This window comes from Antechinus flavipes, chromosome 3 (assembly GCF_016432865.1).
Source record: "Antechinus flavipes isolate AdamAnt ecotype Samford, QLD, Australia chromosome 3, AdamAnt_v2, whole genome shotgun sequence".
Classification (NCBI taxonomy): domain Eukaryota; kingdom Metazoa; phylum Chordata; class Mammalia; order Dasyuromorphia; family Dasyuridae; genus Antechinus; species Antechinus flavipes.
Genome location: NC_067400.1, coordinates 254,268,147 through 254,288,315, shown reverse-complemented (window position 1 = coordinate 254,288,315; position 20,169 = coordinate 254,268,147). Strand labels below are relative to the sequence as shown.

Sequence of the window (20,169 nt, the reverse complement as noted above, 5' to 3'; positions counted from 1 at the left end):
CTCAGTTACCATCATTTAAACTCTCCCCACTGACTAATTTTATGCTCATCTTCAACCACTCACCTAATGTTTTACTCTAAAGTAGAATACTCATCTATTCTGTAGTGCTCTTTAGAATGCTGTAATGAGAGTGGAAAGGGAAGCATAAAGAGAGACTGCTGGCTGGCGTCTTGTCAAGGCTGCTCACATTGCTATTGTGACCGCCCTTCACCTCCGATCCCCTTTTCACCTGAAATCCCCCTTCACCTCTGCTAGCTGGCTTCCTGTCGCAGCTGCCCATATTGCTATCGCAATCCTTCTTCACCTCTACTGAGAATAAAGACCGAAGATTTTTCCTTTAACCTGAATTCCTGACTACAGCTAATTTTAAATACGCGGTCATCACAGAATGCCTTCCCCATAAGTAATAAATTAGCTTTCGTCTCAAATCTTTTCTTCTTTCCTCAATCTTTTTGTACTCACTGAGACTTAGTTTTCTCTTGATGACAACTTTTCCAGTACTAGATGGTGGTGTTGTTTCAAGTCTCTTCCCACCCATTTCATCTCTACTCAGCAGTCAAATAAATCTTACTTAAGCACAGGTTTGACCATGTTACTCCATTGCCTATTCAAATAAAGTTCCACTATATCCAAAGGGTTATCAAACTGCGCATACCCTTTGATCCAGCAGTGCTACTACTGGGTTTATATTCCAAAGAGATCTTAAAGGAGGGAAAGGGACCCCCAGATGAAAAAATGTTTGTGACAGCTCTCTTTGTAGTGGCTAGAAACTGGAAACTGAGTGGATGCCCATCAGCTGGAGAATGACTGAATAAACTATGGTCTATGAATGTTATATGGAATATTATTCTATAAAAAACAATCAGCAGAATGATTTCAGAGAGGCCTGGAGAGACTTACATGAACTGATGCTAAGTAAATAAGCAGACCCAGGAGATCATTATACACGACAACAAGATTGTCAACAAGATCAATTCTAATGGATGTGGATCTCTTCACAATGAGGTGATTCAGACCAGTTCTAATGGTCTTGTGATGAAGAAAGCCATCTGCACCCAGGGAGGACTGTGGGAACTGAATGTGGAGCACAACATAGTATTTTCACTCTTTTTGTTGTTTGCTTGAATTTTGTTTTCTCATTCCCCTCCTTTTGGATCTGATTTTTCTTGCGCATGATATTTGTGGAAATATGTATAGAGGAATTGCATATGTTTAACATATATTAGATCACTTGCTGACTGGGGGAGAGAGTGGGGGGAAGGTGGGGAAAAATTAGAACTTTAGGGTTTTGTAGGGGTAAATGTTGAAAATTATCCATGTATATATTTTTGAAAATAAAATTTTAATATAAATATAAAAATATAATAATAAAACTTAAATAAATATAATATAATATTAATATATAAAAATAAATGTAATATAAATATTAAAATATATAAATATATATTGAAAACAAAAAGCTATAAATAAATATAAATAAATCAAATAAAGTTCCAGTTGTTCCTTATCACCTTCAGGACTGAGAAAAATTCCTTTAGTCCAGCCCCAGTAAAAAGTCAAATCTCTGAAGGGTAGATCTGATTAATGAGATTGTCCTAGCCCTCAAGGAATACGCTCTTCAATCTTGGGTGGGACTCTACCCAACTAGGAGATCTAACTTGTAAGTATAAAAAGAATCCAGATTGTGCAGGTTTTTACCCTAAAAAAAAAAAGAACCTTTCTCTGTCCTTAGTACAAGGAATTTAGGATGACCCAGCTTATGAAAGAGAAAACCAACCAGAATGGTCCCACTATCTAGACTGCAAAAGGAGCTAAGCCTCATGATTAAGCCACCTCAGCAGGAGGACCTGAAGACTTCCAACCCACCTCCTTGTTAAATATCCATCAATCTAGGTTGATTCTTGCCCCCTCACTTTTTTCCTTTTTAAATCAAAGTTTGATTTTCACCTGTCAGGGGCATCCTCTTTCAAAAAAGAAAGGATTTCAGGCTCCCTAAGGGCGTGTTATATATTCTGAATCCTCCCTAAAGCTCCATTAGGCACAAGACAGTGTTCTCTTTTTGTTTTATTTTGCTTTGTATCTTTTCTGTTTTTCTTTTTTCCTATTTTTTTTTAAAATAAAATTTTAAAATAGGTTTTCAGGCTCTCCATGGGTGTGTCTTTGGTTACAGAGAGTAGCTACTGACAATAATACTGATTATTAACTGGTAATCAATAAGTCAATTTATTGATATCAGCTAGCCTAATTAATTACCAAGAAACTCTCATATATTTTCATTTCATTTCATTAAAAGCCTTATAACCTAGCTCCTTTCTAACCTTACTGCATCTTACATTTTGGGAACAATTAGATGGCAAAGTCTGGAGAAAGCATTGGGTTCTGGAGTTAGGAAAAACTAAATTCATAGCAGGGATCAGATACTTAACTAATTGTATGACCAGAATCTCAATTTGCTTGCCCGAGTTTCCTCATCTGTAAAATGGTAATAATAGCACTTACTTCCCCTTTAAGATTACAATTATAAAGCACTTAACCTAGTGCAAGGTATATAGTAAACACTATATACTGTCAACTTTTATTACCTAACATTCCTTCATATACTCTGCAATCCAGTGAGTAGTCTCCTTATTGTTCCTTACACATTCTATATATTGACTATTTCCATTAGCTGTCTCATGCTTGGAACATTTTTCCTCCTCACTTCCCAGTTTTCAAGTCTCAGCTAAAATCTCACCTTCTGGAGGAAGACTCTCCTGATACCCCTTATGCTGGTGCTTTCCCTCTGAGAGTACATAGCAATTTGCATGCTGTACCCCTTTTGTAGACCATGAACTCCTTGAGAATAGACTTTTTCTCCCATTCATGTATATGCATCTCCAGTGTTTAGCATGATGACAAAAAAGTAGGCACTTAATAAATGCTAATTGTTTTGATTTAACTTAGAAGAATCAGTAGTAATGATGAGAGCCAAGAATAGTATTAGAAGGGGTAAAACACACAGAGAGATGAAATAACGGATCACTAGAAACAAGAAGTGTCAGGATAACTCGAGATCCAGTGGTGACAAGTCTTGTGTGCAAGAAATATCAAATGCAGCCTTGTTTTATGTCTACTGGAAACTGGGAACACTACAAAGAATATAGGTGCTGGAAGCATGATAGAGGTAAATAAGTTATATAACTCTGGCAAAAAAAAGTGGGAAAACATGCAGTCAAGCTATTTTTGACAAATTCCCAATTTGTGTTATGGTTCACACATTTTCACCAAAATTAGATACAAAATGTTTATAAAACAAAATAGATGTGCAGTTCCTTGGTCAGAATAGAAACTAACCTGTAAAAAGATATACTTCAACATAAACTTCCTGAAATTCCCAAGAAAAGTCACATATCATAAAAGCAGTTTTCTACCACTGCACACTTCAAAAATAGTTATTCTCCTTACCTAAATCCACCCCAAGAGTCTCTGGAAGAACTCGAGGGATGTTTTCAAGTAGTCCTCCTCCAGTAATATGGGCAAAAGCCTTAACATCCCCTGATCGAAGAACAGGTAGCAATGTTCTGCTATAGATTTTGGTTGGCTTTAACAATAATTCCCCTGTTAAGTATGAGATAAAAGACAGTCCCATTGAAACATAAGACAGGTGGAGTGTAAAAATCTTAAAAACAAATAGTTCTTTAGAAATGATGGATGATTTTTACAAGTTATAATGCCACTATTTTTTTTTTTGAATTTTTATTCCAAAATTTAATTTTGCTTTTACAACCAAGCATTTACAACCCTCTCTCCCCTCAGCAAATAAAAAAATGAAAAAGAAAATTCTCAAAACAAATATACATCATCAAACAAAACAAATTATCACATAATGCCACTATTTTGTGGATAAATTCATCATAATTAAATTATATAGGCAGTACTTCATTCACATTTTAAAAGCCTTAATATATTCAGCAATTTACCTAGAGTTTGATTACCACATCCATCAGGTGCTAAAGAGGAGAACTGGAAGGAAGAATTTTCTACAATCTTCCTTATAAGGCTGAATCCATTGCTATGAACACCAGAAGAGGCTATTCCAATAACAACATCTCCCTCAGTGATTCTGTTCAGTTGAGGGAGCTTTTGATTCCGCTCCATGGCACCAACAGCAAAACCTGCAAGGTCATATTCTCCAGGAGGATACATGCCAGGCATTTCAGCTGTCTCACCTCCTAGTTAAAGGAACATAGGAAGATAAATTAGTGAAATAAGGAAATATTTAGAAGTGACCACTGTGCCATTTAACCCAGTATATACTCTCTCTCTCTATAATATATAACTACCCAAAGGGAACTAATTAAGTACGTTAGCAATTGCTTAATTACAAAACATTTGCAAATATTAAAAAATTTAAGAAACTTAAGAAATGATTTAAGGAAAATGGCATATGCTATAAAAATTATTAATTTTTCTTTATGTATGAAACCTTCCATTTCAAAAGAGTTTATTTTCTATGAGGAGAATGACAGGATCAGAGATAAACAAATACAAATATTTACATCACCAAACAATTTCTGGGATGGAGGGCACCAGTAATTCAGGAAAAATCAGGACAAGTCTCCTTTTTGAGGGAGGCAAGGATTGGTACCTGGCTGAAGTGAAGGAGTACATTACTGGAATAGGGGAAAGCCTATGTAAAGACAGAGAGAAAATGCAACATCAACTACAGAGATTAGGAAGTAGGTCAATTTGGCTCAAATTTAGATTATGTAAAAATTTATGCCTTTTAAGGTTCCTTAAGGGCTTTGAAAGACAAATGATGGAACTTCTATTTTATGCTACTAATTATAATCTAAGGACAATGGGGAGCCATTGGAGCTTTGATGACAATCAAAGGTACGGACAAGAATCAGCTTATTGCTTTTTGAGATATTATTTTGATATATGTCAGAATGAATACTAAATTGCTTAAAAGCCCAAGAGAGAAAAAAGTTGTAGCTGAATTTCCGCAATTTTAAGGTAACACAAAAGATTTTAAAAAGCAGTTCTTACACACTTCAATATTTTAAGAATCCCTGATTTTGTCAGTGAAAAACTTTTAGAACTAATAAAGTTAAACTTTATAGGGAAACAAATGATCTATAATATCAAGGGGAATGATGAAAAAAATTACAGAAATAGCACTTCCAGGCTCTCTTCAACAATGAGATAATTCAAACCAGTTCCGATTGTTCAGTGATGAAGAGAGGACTGTAGGAACTGAGTGTGGACCACAATATAGCATTTTCACTCTTTCTGTTGTTTGCTTGCATTTTGTTTTCTGTTTTCCCCCCCTTCTTGATCCCATTTTTCTTGTGCAAGATAACTGTATAAATATGTATACATATATTGGATTTAATATGTATTTTAACATATTTAACATGTATTGGACTACCTCCATCCAGGGAAGGGGATGAGGGGAAGGAAAGGAAAATTTGAAAGAGAAGGTTTTTGCAAGGGTCAATGTTGAAAATTTACCCATGCGTATGTTTTGTAAATAAAAAGCTTAAAAAAAAAGAAAGAAATAGCACTTCCAAATCCCAAAAGTGTTATAAAGCAGCAGTCATTAATTATTTGGTACCATTAAAAAGAGAAATCAGAAACATAGCTCAATAATTCAGTGTTTGATGAAAGGAAAATATTAATTACCTCAGGGGGGAAAATCCTTTTTTGATTAAAAAGTGCTAAAACTAAAAAGCAGTCAAGTGGAAATTAGGTTTAGCATTGTAAAAGATAAGTGATCTTAATGTTAACAATCATACTATTATAAAATAAGGAAAGAGAGATCATATACCTCTCATAGGTATAAGTAGATAATATTCTCAAATAGATAAACAAAATCTAAAATAAATAATTTATTACATTAAATTGGAAAGGGACTGCTAAGATAAAAATTAATCTACTTAAGATAAAAAGGGACTTGATCAAATGGGAAAAAAAAATCTTTGTACAAAATTTATCTGATAAAGATTTGGTATTCAAGATATGTAAACAATATAAATAGCCAACAATGGCTACTGGTCACTAATAGCCATTCTTCAATACATAAGTCAAATAACATGAATAGTTCTCAAAAGAATTGCAAAGTATTTATAACCACATTTACAGTGCTCCCTATCAGTAAAAAAAAGAACTGAAAATAAAAACAACCCTGTTGGGGCAGAGCCAAGATGACAGAGAGTAAATAGGACTTTCCCTAAGCTCTTCCTGGCTTCCCTCAAAATCAATATTAACTCAAGTCTCTGAACAGACTTTGGAGTGAAAGAACCACAAATATTCGGTCTAACAAATTTCCAGCAGAAGACATCTTGGAAAGACTTCAGGAAAGGTCTGTCTCAATTGAGCAGGGGGGAATATGGCCCTATGAAGGGAAAACCAAGGTGGAGAGACACAAAGCAGTGGGAATATAGAAATAGAGCAGCACTGGCTGTGTCTTGGTAGAGAAGCCAGTGAATCAGCAGGCTAACTGTGAAATCTCCAGAGGCAAATATTGAGTTCCTAAACCCTAGCATAATCGATGGCACTTGACCAGGGCCACCCCAGAATGGGGAGGAAGTCTGTAGCACTGGCTTCAGAGTGTGAAGCCCCTAACATCCTGTAGAGGAAGCTCAGGACAATCTTTCCTGTGCCCTAGGAGCAGACCTCAACCTTTAAAAATTAACAAAAAAAAGCGAAGAATTTTGACCATAAATATCTGTTTTAGAGACAAGGAGAAGAGACTTCAAACCCTAAGAACACTGAAGAATGCCTCCAGATAAAGCCTCAAAGGGGGATATGAATTGGTCTCCAACTCAAAAAAAGAAAAATGGGGAAAAGGAAATTGAGAGCTTTGCAGGAGAGTGTGGAAAAGGAAAACAGAGAAATTGTCTTTAGAAAAAAACTTTTAAATATACATTTTTAATGAAATGAAAAAAAAAAAAACATCCTGAAGAAAACCTCTTTTTAGAAAACAGATTTGGTGAAATGGAACAAGAAAACTCCTTCTTTATTAAAAAGGAGAATTGGTGAAATGGAAAAAGAGAGCAACTTGTTAAAGAACAAATGGTGAAACGGGGAAAAAAATCCAATGAACAAGACAACTCCTTTAGAAGTACAATTAATTGGCAAATGCAAAAGGAAGTAAAAAAGCTAAGTGAAGAAAACAATTCACTAAATATTAGAATTGAACAAATGGGAGTGAATAACAATGAGATATCAAGAATCAAACAAAACCCAAAAAATGAAAAAAAATGAAAAAAGAAAATGTGAAGTACCTCATTAGAAAAACAATACTGTTATTGAACTTTATATCCTGTAAACTGGCAAAAATAACAAATGGAAACAGTCAATGTTGGAGAAGTGGAATGAATTAAGTAACTAATTTATTGTTAGCAGAGCTGCAAAAGAATACAACCATTTTGGAAAAGCAATATGAAAATATGAAAATGCTTGCCAAGTTTCAAGAAGACAGAAAACTGTGAGGGATAGCTAACATTGTGAATAAAAGAATCAAAATCCAAAATTATCAAAAATCTGGATTAATGATCTAAATCTAAAAAGGCTCTTTTAGGTCTCATTTCACAACTCAAGAGTTAAATTGTAATGGATAATTGGAGTTAGAAAGTCCTGGGCTCTAATTTCATCTTGGACACACATTAAACTGTGAGCATAAACAAATCTCTTAACTTCTCTTCTATGAAGTATAAATTATGACACCTACTATATAGCAAAATGTTTACATACACACTACAAAACCTTTTAGGGCCATATAAACAATTTTTGATTTTTCACTCTTTCAAACCTTTCCCAAACCCCAATCCCCAACTAATAAAAAATCCCCTTATGTCCCTGTCACTTTGTTTCTTTTTTTTTTCTGATCACAAGCCCCAAGTCTAGTTTAGAAAGCCTTTTTTTATATTGGAGTCTGGGCTTTGATATCTCTTCTTTCCAAATCATCCCCTACAGAACTACCAAAATAATCTTCCTAAAGCTTATATCTGTTTATGTCACTCTCCTTGGGAGTAAGAGCTTCCAGTGGATAAAATGTAAACTCCACAATTTGATATTTAAAGGCTTTGACATTATGGTCCTACCTTTCACAGGTTTATTGCAAACTACTTACCTTCATGAAGATTATATTCCAGACAAACTGACCTTCTTTTGGACATATTCCAGTTTATGCTTATTTTCTAAAAATATGTTTCTCCAAACTAAGTGTGTTTGTTACTCGAGAAGAGGACAAACCACAAGGTTATTACCACCTCCTGATTTCTAAAAGTTATGTTTCTATTAATGTAGTTCTAGATTGTATTGTTTTGGGGAAGTTACATCTTATTACTGAATCCCATTGAGTTTTGATTTCCATATTATCTATCTCTCTCTATATATAATGCAGTGCAATCACATCTCTCCCATCTGATACTTAGAAAGTTTATTTTTTTGTAGTCTGTTATTAAGCATTAACTAGATACTCACTACATGTCCCAGGCATTGTGACTAAGTGATATCCAAAGCATAAGAATTTTATCCCTTTGCTTGCTGTCTTGGGGAGGGGGGAGATAAGGCAGGGATGAAGAAAAAATGTAGAACATAAAATCTTCCAAAAACTGTGGAAATGCTGAAAACTATATCTATATTTGGAAAAATAAAATACTATTGTGGGAAAAAATAAATGTTTTATCCTCACTGCATTTCATTTTATTCAATTTATGTGAAAAAATATGAAATTTCAGTGGATTCAAAGCTCAATTTAGGTCAGCAAGGTAGAATTGCAGACCAAAAAATCTAATGTAGTTCTTGGCTCCATTAATATAGACATTGTGTCTAAAAGGAGAGATGACAGTCCCAATGTATAGCCATAGTCACATCTGGAATATTTTGTTGAGTCTGGATGCCACAATTCAAGAAGTACAAGATCACATTAAAAAGATTAATGGCTTCTTACTAGTGATACTGTGCAAGAAATTCCTCCTCTAAAGAGTCAGACTAGATATCAAGACCATGTGAAATAGGTACTTCTACCTATTTCTAAGCTCCATGGGAAAACAAGGATTCAGCTGAAGTAGGACTGGTAACAGAAGTTAAAGAGTTTAGTGAGCAAAAGGAAAAGAAAGTGGATATGGCTCTGAAAGTGTTAATGACAGGTGAGGATAGCAACAATTCAAGACCTAAACACCATCCAAAAAGCAGTGTGTTTGCAATTCTCAAAACTCAAGAGATGCTAAAAGCAAGATAGGAAAGGAGTGAGGCTATATTTCTGGAAAACAGAGAGAGCAACGGTAACTTTACAATGATCTGTGGTGAAAATGCAAGGTTTTTGGCTATGCTGCAGCCAAGTGACTTCTATGTTCAGAGTGTGGGTTTAATTCCTTCCTATCCCTGAAGCTTCAATATTCCCTTAAAAAAACAAACAAACAAACGAACCAAGGAAAGATGTCACAGATCCAAAGATGTTGCCAGGCAAAGTATCAACCAGCATGTACTAGAGGAAGAATCCACATGTCTTGGTCGTTGATTACTCCTTGCTGAAGAATATTCAGGAAGCTGTTTGTTGACCAGATAACAATAGAGATCTGTTGCCTTCCCAGGAAATACATTCAGGACACAAGACAATTCCCTAAGACTAGTGAAATCTGATGAATTCTATCAAACTCACATGGGTACAAATGATACCACTAGAAGGAACAAAGATATGAACATTACAACATTGTAAAAGATAACTGTGAAAGACTTAAACCTTCACTGACATAATGACCAATAGGACTCCAGAAGATGAAAGAGAACAGATATAGAATAAGACATACATTTTCAGAAAATACAACACAGATTTGTTTTGACAAAAAAGTACTTTCAATGAGGGACTGGGGCACTATAATGAGAGGAAGGACAATGAAAAAAAGAAAGAAAAGAAGTATCAATAAAGCAAAAAAAAAAAAAATAGAGAGCAGAAAAGTGTTTAGAAGGAACACTTAAAAGAAAGGTAGTGTTGGTACAACTATTTAAAAAGTAGACATAACCAAAAAAACCTCTAAGCTTTGATTCAGTTTCAAATATAATCCCTTTGTTACCTTTCTATTATGAAAATATTCACATTCAAGAAAAAAGAAAATAAATAAATAATTACAGTGGTTAGAGAGTTGACTTCTGAATCAAAGACCCAGGATCAAATCCAGCCCTTGACCTGTCCTGGCACCGTGATTCTAGCCAAGCCACTTCAACCCGATTCACTTCAGAAAAGGTACCAATTTATATTGGTAAAGATAGTTCTATATCCCAAGCTCCCTCAGGAGCTGGTTTTTAAAAACTTTAGAGGAATTTTTTATTTGATACTAGAGACAATATGGATTCAAAGTTTATTAATAAGAAAGTCACTCTAGTAGCTTTTGAGGAAGATGGATTGGAGAGGCAAGAGATTTGAGACAGGAAGATCACTTAGGGGGTTCAGAGTTCAAACAAAAGTTGATGAGGCAGATTATGGAAGTAGAATATTGAACATTCTTGTTTTACCTAGTTATTTCTCATTTTTATATGAACTTCTTATTTGATGTGAAATGCTAGGCAAAATGGAAAGCAGTCTTTAGGTTTAAAGAACAAATCGTTCAAGTGATTATTATTGGGATTTGAGGGTATCACTGAGAAGTGTCAGTGATCTTAAAAGCTAAAAAGCATCAATGAAGTATTTTAAAAACTAGTTTTTAAAAGCCTGCATATGTCATAGGGAATACCAACATACCCAAAAGGGCGCATCCTGCTTTTTCACATGCTTTTGCTATACCAGCAATGACAGTTTCAGCTGTGCTGACATCAAGTTTTCCACAGGAAAAATAATCAAGGAAGAACAGAGGTTCTGCTCCTTGAGCCAAAATATCATTGACACACATTGCAACCAAATCTTGACCAATGGTATCATGTTTATTGCATTGTTGGGCAATCTGTAGAGAAATCATATAGAGCCCTTATTACAATCTAAAAGAACAAAAAGCTTTTTGCTTAAAAAAAAAAAAAAAAAAAAAAAAAAAAAAAGAAAAAACTGATAAAGAGCTGGCCAAAAGAATTATTTTCTTAAACAAAACAATCAAAAACCCCTTTAAATGAAAAGTTACTCTCCCTTCATTTATAAACTACTTTTCACCATTAATATTCTTTTATCAAGTCATAAGTACATGATGTACCTTAACACAAATATGTGGCATGTCATTTTTTAACCTCTTGATAAGAAATATGAGAAAACATTTTATCAATGTTTTTTAATAAAAACCTAATATTTAGTTACCTTTAATTTGGTTCCAACTCCATCTGTTCCAGATGCCAGAAGGGGATCTTTAAAACCAGCTGCTTTCAAGTCAAAGAGACCAGCAAACCCTCCAAGGTCTACATCAGATCCTATCAAATAGGGAAACAGTATATGTAGTTTAACATAAAGGAAGACCATGAATAAACAATGTCTACACTGTTATTCTTCACATTGACAAATGATTCAAAGAAAGGGATAGGCCAGCACCAAGAAACTTCTAGTATTAGAAATTTTTATTGCATTTACATCAGTCATTTATTTCCCACCCCTCTCCATAACAAATTCTTTCTTATTATAAAGAACAATAGCTAAAGTTTTTATAGTGCATTGGGTTAGGCACTGTGGTAAATGTCTAGAGCTGCATTTGAACTCAGTTCTTTCTGACTCCAAACCTAGTACTCTATTCATTATGATACTTAGCTGCTCCAATTAAGCAAAAACAGCTAATACTCAATCCAAGTCTAATAATGTATACAATATTCTGTCCCTTTTCACACAGATAATTCTATTTCATCAGCTTATTACTGGGAACTTAATTTTCTCCCCCACCCTCCCACCAGTGATTCCTCAATTTCACTTTGCTTTTAGTTATCTTCATTTATTAAAGGTATTTGGTTTTACTATTTATTTCACTCTGCATTATTTCATTCACATCTTTCCACATTTCTCTAAATTGTACATTAACATTCTTTCCATTCATATACCAAAGTTTTAAGTCATTTCCTAATGCTGACCCTCTGATGTTGACAACAATGAGGCAAACCACTGCATCTTAAAATATGGTCTGAGTTTTCTATTAAAAATAGAATGTTATTTTAACTAGAGTAAGATTCTGGAGTAACACTATATCAATCTTATTTTTTTTTCATTTATTTTCAATGAAAATCGTCTACTAAAATTATATTTAATACAATAACGTTAGATCATAAAGTAAGCTGTATTTGATACTTTCAAGTCCTGTAGCATCTAATCACAGGAAGGTAGGATCTAATATATGTTATAATAGGGCAAACAGTTGACCTGATTTTTATACTACCTCAATTTCTTCTGGTAGCATTAATTTGAAATATTTGTTTCTAAGTAAAAAACCAAGAGCAGTTGATATGGAACTTGTCAGAAAATTACAGTACATAAAATTATCCTGCCATAAAGAATGAAGAACTAAAGATCTATATTCCATATAAGTGGAAAAAAAACCCACCCCTAACAATGAGCTGAATGCTAATTATATTTTATAATGCCAACCTAGAATTGGAAAACAGCTGAAGAAACTATCTCCTTTCAGAAGAGCAGTGGACTGCAGATGTGGAACATTGCACACTGTCAGATGAGATCATAGTATTAGACAGTAGTTTTGTTTAACTGTTTTATTTTGCTACAGTTCATTTTGTAGTGTGTGTGGGGGTATAAAGCCAGATTTTATACACCATAAAAATACCAGAGTAATCAACAAAATATACTTATATGACTAAATAAATCCTTAAGGATCCACAAAGATAGGATTTGGCTTACCAGGTCTAGAAGTGGCTTTAGCTAACGGCTTAATTTTCTTAACCAGTTCATTGCCAGCTGAAATATCCACCCCACTTTCCTTGTAAGTCAGGCCTCTAAAATATTAAAAATTATAAACTATAATTTTTCTGCATGGCCTAATTACTTCACCACAACATATTAACAATGTATGGTCCATGCATAAATGCATGACTGATTTGTAATTATCAATTTGTGATTACCAAAAATGGTCTCCTCAGTATTGTCAGTAGGAATACAAGTACGAAAAACAATTTCTAATCATAAGGCTGCTTATTTTAGAATGTGGGTCAGTTATAGCACAAACTAATAAAGTACAAAAATTTCCAAATAAAATTCATTTGTTCATTACTACCATAATTAAAGTTTTATCAGAATTATTTCTGATTTGAAGGCAGAATGACCAATTTCTACTTTGTCTCTTTAGTTTTTTTTTTTTGTTCAAGTACCAATAAAGGTCATGAACATACATAATATTAGAAAATGAGGCCTTAAACAATTAAGTTAGCTAAGTATCTGTAATACTTTTTCAGTTTCATCATGAAAATATGGCAGAAAAGAACCATAAAAAAATCCATGGAAAAGCAAAGTAATATTCAATATTATTCTCTTTTAAACATATTACTTTAACAACAGGTAATAGTGGATAAAGTGTTAAACTTCAGAGTCATTAGACTTTGTCTTAAATCCAATCTCAGGCACTTCCTCACCAAATGAGTTCAAAGCTTTAGAAATGGCAGTAACTTTGGAAGTCACTCAGTCTAGCCCCCTCAATTTACAGAGGAAGAAAATGAGGTTGGGAGAAGTAAAGTGATATACCCAGGGTCATATAGCTCTAAATTTATTAGGCAAAAATTGAACTTGACCCAACATGCATCATAATGTCCCAGAGCTTTAGTTTCCTTATGTGTAAAATGGTGATATTTTTGCTTTACCTATTTTAGTGGTTGTTGTTGTGAATAAAGTCCTTTTTATATTAGGGTGCTATAAAAATATGGGACTTTCTATAGAAGTAAGCAGATTTTCATTAGAAATAATAACAAAATGATAAAAGTTGGATAGTAAAAGCCAACTACATGCTTAAAAAAAACAGGCTTAGCTTCTGAAGTGACAATGATATATGACTTCTACTGAATCTTGACAGAAATAATGTGCCAAGGTAGCAGTAGAGTTCTATGCAGGTTAATTTGAATTATCAAAGGGACATAACTGGAAAAAAAAATTAAGAGAATTCTCAATTCTCTCAAATATAGCTTTTGATTAAAAAGGCTATGTTGGAATTTTAAAAGTAGTTCTTTGATTAAGATGAATAATGGAAATACATTTTCAATACTGGATAGGGGAATGAGCAATAAAAAGAAAGAAATCCTTTCTTGGCATTTGTTCTAAAAATATAATATAGACTTTTAGCAATCTGCTAAAATTGTATTAAAATCTAGGGGAAAATTGCCACTTCAAAATAGTGCCTTCTGAATGTTTTATCAATTTTTACTATAGCATGTATTCAATATCTTTTCATATTTAATGAATGAGATCATGTTATGTGTAATCATAAAAATGAGGATATATAACAAGCTTTAAAAATTTAAGTTTATTGTTGTCATAGGATAATTGCATAGAACAGTGATCAAAATCAAATCAGAGATTAAGGACATATAATAGTAAATTGGTAACATTTTAATACAGTTAGTGATTATGTCCTTCAATAAGACATGCACACAATCAAAACTATATATGAATATTATAAAGAATATGAAAATTAATGGTATAAGAATAATAACTTACAGGAAGGTACTAAAGTTTTTTCTATTCAATTTGAGACCTGCTGTGTCTAAGTTTGGTTCAAAGCAGTTCATAATAGCTTTATTCCATAGCAGTAAACACAAATCTTTGTATGGGGTCTAGGTTAGTCTGGTTTAAGGAAACAACACACTGATTCTATACTTGTTGGTACAGGATAAAATGCTCATTGATTGGTATATTATCTTTAACAATAATCAATATAGGCTAGATCTGAACTAATAACTAATTATTTCTCTAAAAATGTTTTACCTGGACTGTTTTAGGAAAGAGATAGCTCTATAGCCAATGTCTTTTCTATAAACTGCTCCTTCAAATTTTATAACAGTTATTCCTTTATTGGCTTCTTCAAGAGCTGACATCAGATCTTTCTGGATGGCTGTTACTGTAAGGACTCTCCCACCATTAGTTACTAGTGTTTTATCCTCTTTCAGGGCTGTGCCTGCTTGGAAAACTTCCAGGCCTAAAGCTTTAGCTTCAGGAATTCCTAGAAGAGATGACATTTAAACAAATCACATTAAAAACTACAAATTGAACCCCAAATCACATAACAGGCCATAAGAAGAAAAAAATAGAAAAAATAAACGATAAGTCTAGCTTGAAAGGTTAGATTCAGTTAAAAGGATATTTGAATTTCTTCATAGTCTGGATCTAACTTAGCTGTCTAGGCTTATTACTCTCCTTCCCATATTCGACAGTAAAGTCAAACTGACCTTATTCTTTCTCTCAAACAATTTTATCTTCCATGCCTACTATATACTCATCCTTTCCTTTTCTACCTTATATACTTCTTCTCTCCCTTTTTTTTTCATTCAATATTTATTCATTTAAAAATCAAACATTTAAGTAATACAAGTAGGGGTATGGGAGCAGTTTACAGAAATACTTAATGTAAGATTCAGTCTTTACCCTCAAAGCATTTACAACCTAATCTTCAACCATATCTCCTATTTGTTCCAGTTCCACCTTATTTTCAGGTTTTTGAGATATTTCTAAGTATACTTCCTCTTTTCAAATCAAAACTCTATGTCATTTGTCTCCCCAGCTGGAACATAAACTTCTTGTGAGTAAAGATTATTTCCCTTGCTGAATTTGTATTTGCAGGGCCTGGTACATACGTAGGCAGGCATTTGCTAGAATCTTTATTTTGCATAGGCTGTAAATATGCTGTTTTAATGGCACTGACTTTCATTTTGTCATCCAATCCCTAGTCTTCAGAACGGGACCTGGTATATAGCAGTTGTTTAACAAATGCTGACGAAGTATTGACTAAAGTGGGTGCTTCTACAACAGGAGAGGACACATCTTTTGAACAAGAAGAGGGCTAGATGGGAATGAAATGCTCAAATATGTTATCATATCCCATGAGTAAGCCGTTTCATGAAAGACAGTGCAATTTCTTAATTAAAATTTAGAAAGTCTCAGTTTCTATTATTTTGTGATCTTGGTATTATACTGGAAGTGGAAGGTCATACTGAAAAACAAATCCAAGACAATCTGTATAACTGTCTCTTATATAACCCTAACAATTAAAATTGTAAAAATATTTGTGAATTTTCTAAAGCCTCAGTAGCCAATGTTAAGAAAGAAGCAATAAAAAAACTGTGTGTGCCATCTGTTATGGTTAGCACAAAACAGTAGTTTGAGTTACCTGTTATCTCAACGCCTTTGGTGTAATTTGCTGGATAGCCTTTGCTTGCCATGACAACTGTTACAGCAGCACTATCTTCACGCCACATTGGCAAAGAATTAGAAAGCTGGCCATCTAAAACTGATTGGATTACTTCATAAAGATCACTTTTAAGAAGTGGAAGAATTACCTACAAAAATACAGCACACAGAGTAGTTAAAAGATAAATTTTAATACCTTTTAGATAAGTAATTTTTGGGAAAAAAAATCACGGCAAAAAGGATGGCCAGTCTTAAATGAAAATCTAATTTTTATATTTATATTTCACTTATTTTTGACACTATTATTTACCTGGCATTCTGGATCCCCAAATCTGCAATTAAACTCTAGAACTTTTGGGCCATCCTTGGTAAGCATTATACCAGCATACAATATTCCTTTGATAAAGAGCAGAAATAAAAATTAAGACAATAAAGGTACATAGTTTTTAAACTTTTTATAATGATCTTCTAAGGATTCTGGTTTATTTGTTATGAACAGGTCATTTCTTGTTCATTTCAGGGACTGATAAAGAAAATGCCATAACAACAACTTTCAGATTTTCCGCAAAATGAAACTCATAGATTAGTGTTCCTACCTACATATGGAACACCTTCTTGTTTCATGCCATCTACTGCTCTCTGAAGAATGGTATTTTTAATTTTTAATAACAGATCTTTAGGAACCTAGGAAAAATTCAAAAACAAAATTTTAAGGAAATTTTGTTATTTTTTCCCTATCATATATCACATTTGATTATGAAAAAATATTTAGGAGAAATTAGCATGTCATTTTAAAAGCACAAAATGATCAATAACTACTAAAGTACCATAATTGTAAATCAGACATATCCAAAGGTCATTAAGTAGAACTAGTCAACAAATTCATCAAACTTCCTGCTAAGGTCCCCTAAGTACTTTAATGTGCCGTAAAAATTCTAAGAGCTTATCCAGAAAAATAAACCCTTAGAAAATTTAACAAAAAACCAGGAGAGACATTTTATGAAGTAATTAAATGGTAAAATGGATAGAGAGCTGTACCTGGGGGCAAGAAGACAAGAATTCAAATCTAGTCAAAAGTCAATGTGACCTTAAGGCAAGTCATTTAACTCCTGTTGGTTTCAGTTTCCTTATCTGTCAAAGGGGGATAACAAGAGCACCTCCCTCCTAGGGTTATTGTGAGAATGATCTGAGATCATATTTTAAAGTGCTTTGCAAACCTTAATGTGATATAAATGATAGTAATTAGTAGTTGTTTTTATATAACTATGGTACTTCCTAAAGTTCTTAGGTAAGGCTGGATAGCTGAAGGATGATTACAAAGAACTGCTAAACTAAATTAGTTTAGTTATTAGTGAAGAATAAAAGCAGAAACTTTTAATGAATTTTGAAAAACAAATTAATTTTCAGGGATTCAGAGAGTGTGTGGCATAGTGGATAGAAAGCTGGTGCGAGAATCATGAAGACCTGGGTTTAATCTCACCTTTAACACTTAATGGTTGTATGAGCCTTGTCAAGTCTTTTAACCTCTGATTCTAACAGATACTTGTTACAAAGAAGGTGCCAATCTACATTGGTTAAAAAGAGTTCTTTTACTGGTAGATCCACCTCTACTGATTAAATCATAGGTCCAGACCAAAAAACAAACAAACCCACTTTTTAACAGAAATGTAGCAAATATTTAAGAGTGATTTTATTTTTGTACTGCCAATTCAGAATTTTGTAAAGTGTTAGTAAAATTCTTGTACTTAAATTTATTCTTACTTTACTTTCAAAGATATCATTTTCCCATTACTTAAGAACCTCAGAAACTATGATTCATCAGCCTTTACAAAGTTAAAGCAAAGTCAAAAAGTCTGGCATGTGATCTACATATAATCTTGCAATAATAATAATAATAATAAAATATATACACACACACATATATATGTATATGTATGTATATATATGTGTATGTATATATATACATACGTATATATATATATGTATGTATATATGTATTTCTATTTACAGCATGTACCTGGGATCAGTTTAGTTTTCGAAAGATAAAAAAAAGGAGGCATGATATAAAGCAATGCTTATGGACCAGGAGGAATCCAAACTGAATAAATCATAGATCTTTTAAACAAGAATTTGGAATTAAACATGAATTTAAGAACTAGAATAGCCATTTACTAGTTTTGTGACCATAAATAAATTGTTTAATCTGATTATGTTCCCTAAATGATAAAATAGACATAATATTTGATCTATTTAGTAAAAATGATTGTTATTTTACTTACCTGAGGTGTTGGACAATAAGCTCCCATTCCTCCTGTATTGGGGCCATGGTCTCCATCCAATAAACGCTTATGGTCCTGTGCTGGGGGCATTGGGGCCACAGTCTTACCATCAGTGAAACATAAACACTATAGGGAAAACATAATTTTTCCATTCACTATAATTATTAATTTAAAGAATTTCTAATATTTGTCAACTATAAATTTAACATTATATTTATTTTATGAAGTGATTTAATATCTTTGATGTAAAGGTAGCAAAATTAATTCTATAAGATAACACATGGATACCTCTTTTCAGCAGAAAAATCAAGTCCACATAAGAAGTCATAGAGAAGTTGAATATTTTGGCAATGTTTTCTTTTCCTAGTCTCTCTACTAGTCATTTCTGATTACTTATAAGTAGTTTAATTTATCTGGAGCTTATTACCTTGTAACTCACCATAAAAAAAAAATTATCTTCAAATATATATTATTACTTCAGCAAATAAAGGGGAGATGATTTTTAAAAATATTATAATGTATTACTATAAATGTTATAATATTTATGATATTTATTTAGTGTCAATATAATAAATATACATATAATACACATTAGATGTAATATTAATATAATATCATAAATATTTTAAGTTTTATTACAAAGTATACTATGTATGGCTGAAGAGAAGGCAGTCCCTTTCTAGCTGTGCAGAAATTAATTTTTTTCAATATATGCTTTTTAATTTATGATGCCTATCTTTCCTTTTGGGAACTCTTGCTTTATTTCTTTAAGATAAAACTATGGAAATATTTTTTTTCTTGTTGAGGGAGGGAGGAAGGGAAGAATAAATCAAATAGCCTTATTAGTAAAACAAAGAGTTGGAATAATAATTAAAAAAAAAAAAAACCTTAAGGGGTGGAAAATTTACTTACAGACACCTCTTCTCCTTCAAGAACTTCTTCAATTACAACAGTATCACCAGCTGTTCCAAAAGCTTTATCCTGTATTGAAATAAAATGGTTTACTTTATAGGTTTACCTTAAAGTTTATTTTATAACTTGGGATTGTTTCCCCCTGCGAATAAGGAAGGATGAATTATAACACAATTCTTTTTCCATGCTCAAAAGATGATATATTCCTTTTTTTTTTTTTTTTTAATTATAGCCTTTTATTTACAAGACATATGCATGGCTAACTTTTCAGCATTGACAGTTGCAAAACCTTTTGTTCCAACTTTTCCCCTCCTTCCCTCCACCCCCTTCCCCAGATGGTAGGTTGATCAATACATGTTAAATATGTTAAAGTATAAGTTAAATTCAATATATGTATATGTCCATATAGTTATTTTGCTGTACAAAAAGAATCAGACTTTGAAATAGTGTACAATTAGTCTGTGAAGGAAATCAAAAATGCAGGCGGACAAAAATAGAGGGATTGGGAATTCTATCTAGTGGTTCATAGTCATCTCCCAGAGTTCTTTTGCTGGGTGTAGCTGGCTCAACTCATTAGTGCTCTGTTGGAACTGATTTGTTTCATCTCATTGTTGAAGAGGGCCACGGCCAAAGATGATACATTTCAAACTGAAATATAACATGAGCATTGATATCTGAGACTCACAG

The 20,169-nt window shown here is 33.0% G+C and overlaps 1 protein-coding gene across 2 annotated transcripts in view; it reads right to left on the bottom strand.

Annotated features, from left to right (window-relative positions):
- GART (phosphoribosylglycinamide formyltransferase, phosphoribosylglycinamide synthetase, phosphoribosylaminoimidazole synthetase) overlaps window positions 1-20,169 on the bottom strand; it is a 42,320-nt gene that overhangs the window by 11,796 nt on the left and 10,355 nt on the right. For both annotated transcript variants that reach the window (XM_051984919.1, XM_051984918.1), the window contains 11 exons: window positions 19,483-19,551; window positions 18,571-18,696; window positions 16,888-16,975; window positions 16,602-16,687; window positions 16,272-16,440; window positions 14,873-15,107; window positions 12,803-12,897; window positions 11,270-11,379; window positions 10,730-10,928; window positions 3,960-4,211; window positions 3,445-3,597 (listed from right to left, as the gene is read on the bottom strand). In XM_051984919.1, the coding sequence (XP_051840879.1) occupies window positions 3,445-3,597; window positions 3,960-4,211; window positions 10,730-10,928; window positions 11,270-11,379; window positions 12,803-12,897; window positions 14,873-15,107; window positions 16,272-16,440; window positions 16,602-16,687; window positions 16,888-16,975; window positions 18,571-18,696; window positions 19,483-19,551 (1,582 nt within the window). The remainder of the gene's footprint in view (window positions 1-3,444; window positions 3,598-3,959; window positions 4,212-10,729; window positions 10,929-11,269; window positions 11,380-12,802; window positions 12,898-14,872; window positions 15,108-16,271; window positions 16,441-16,601; window positions 16,688-16,887; window positions 16,976-18,570; window positions 18,697-19,482; window positions 19,552-20,169) is intronic.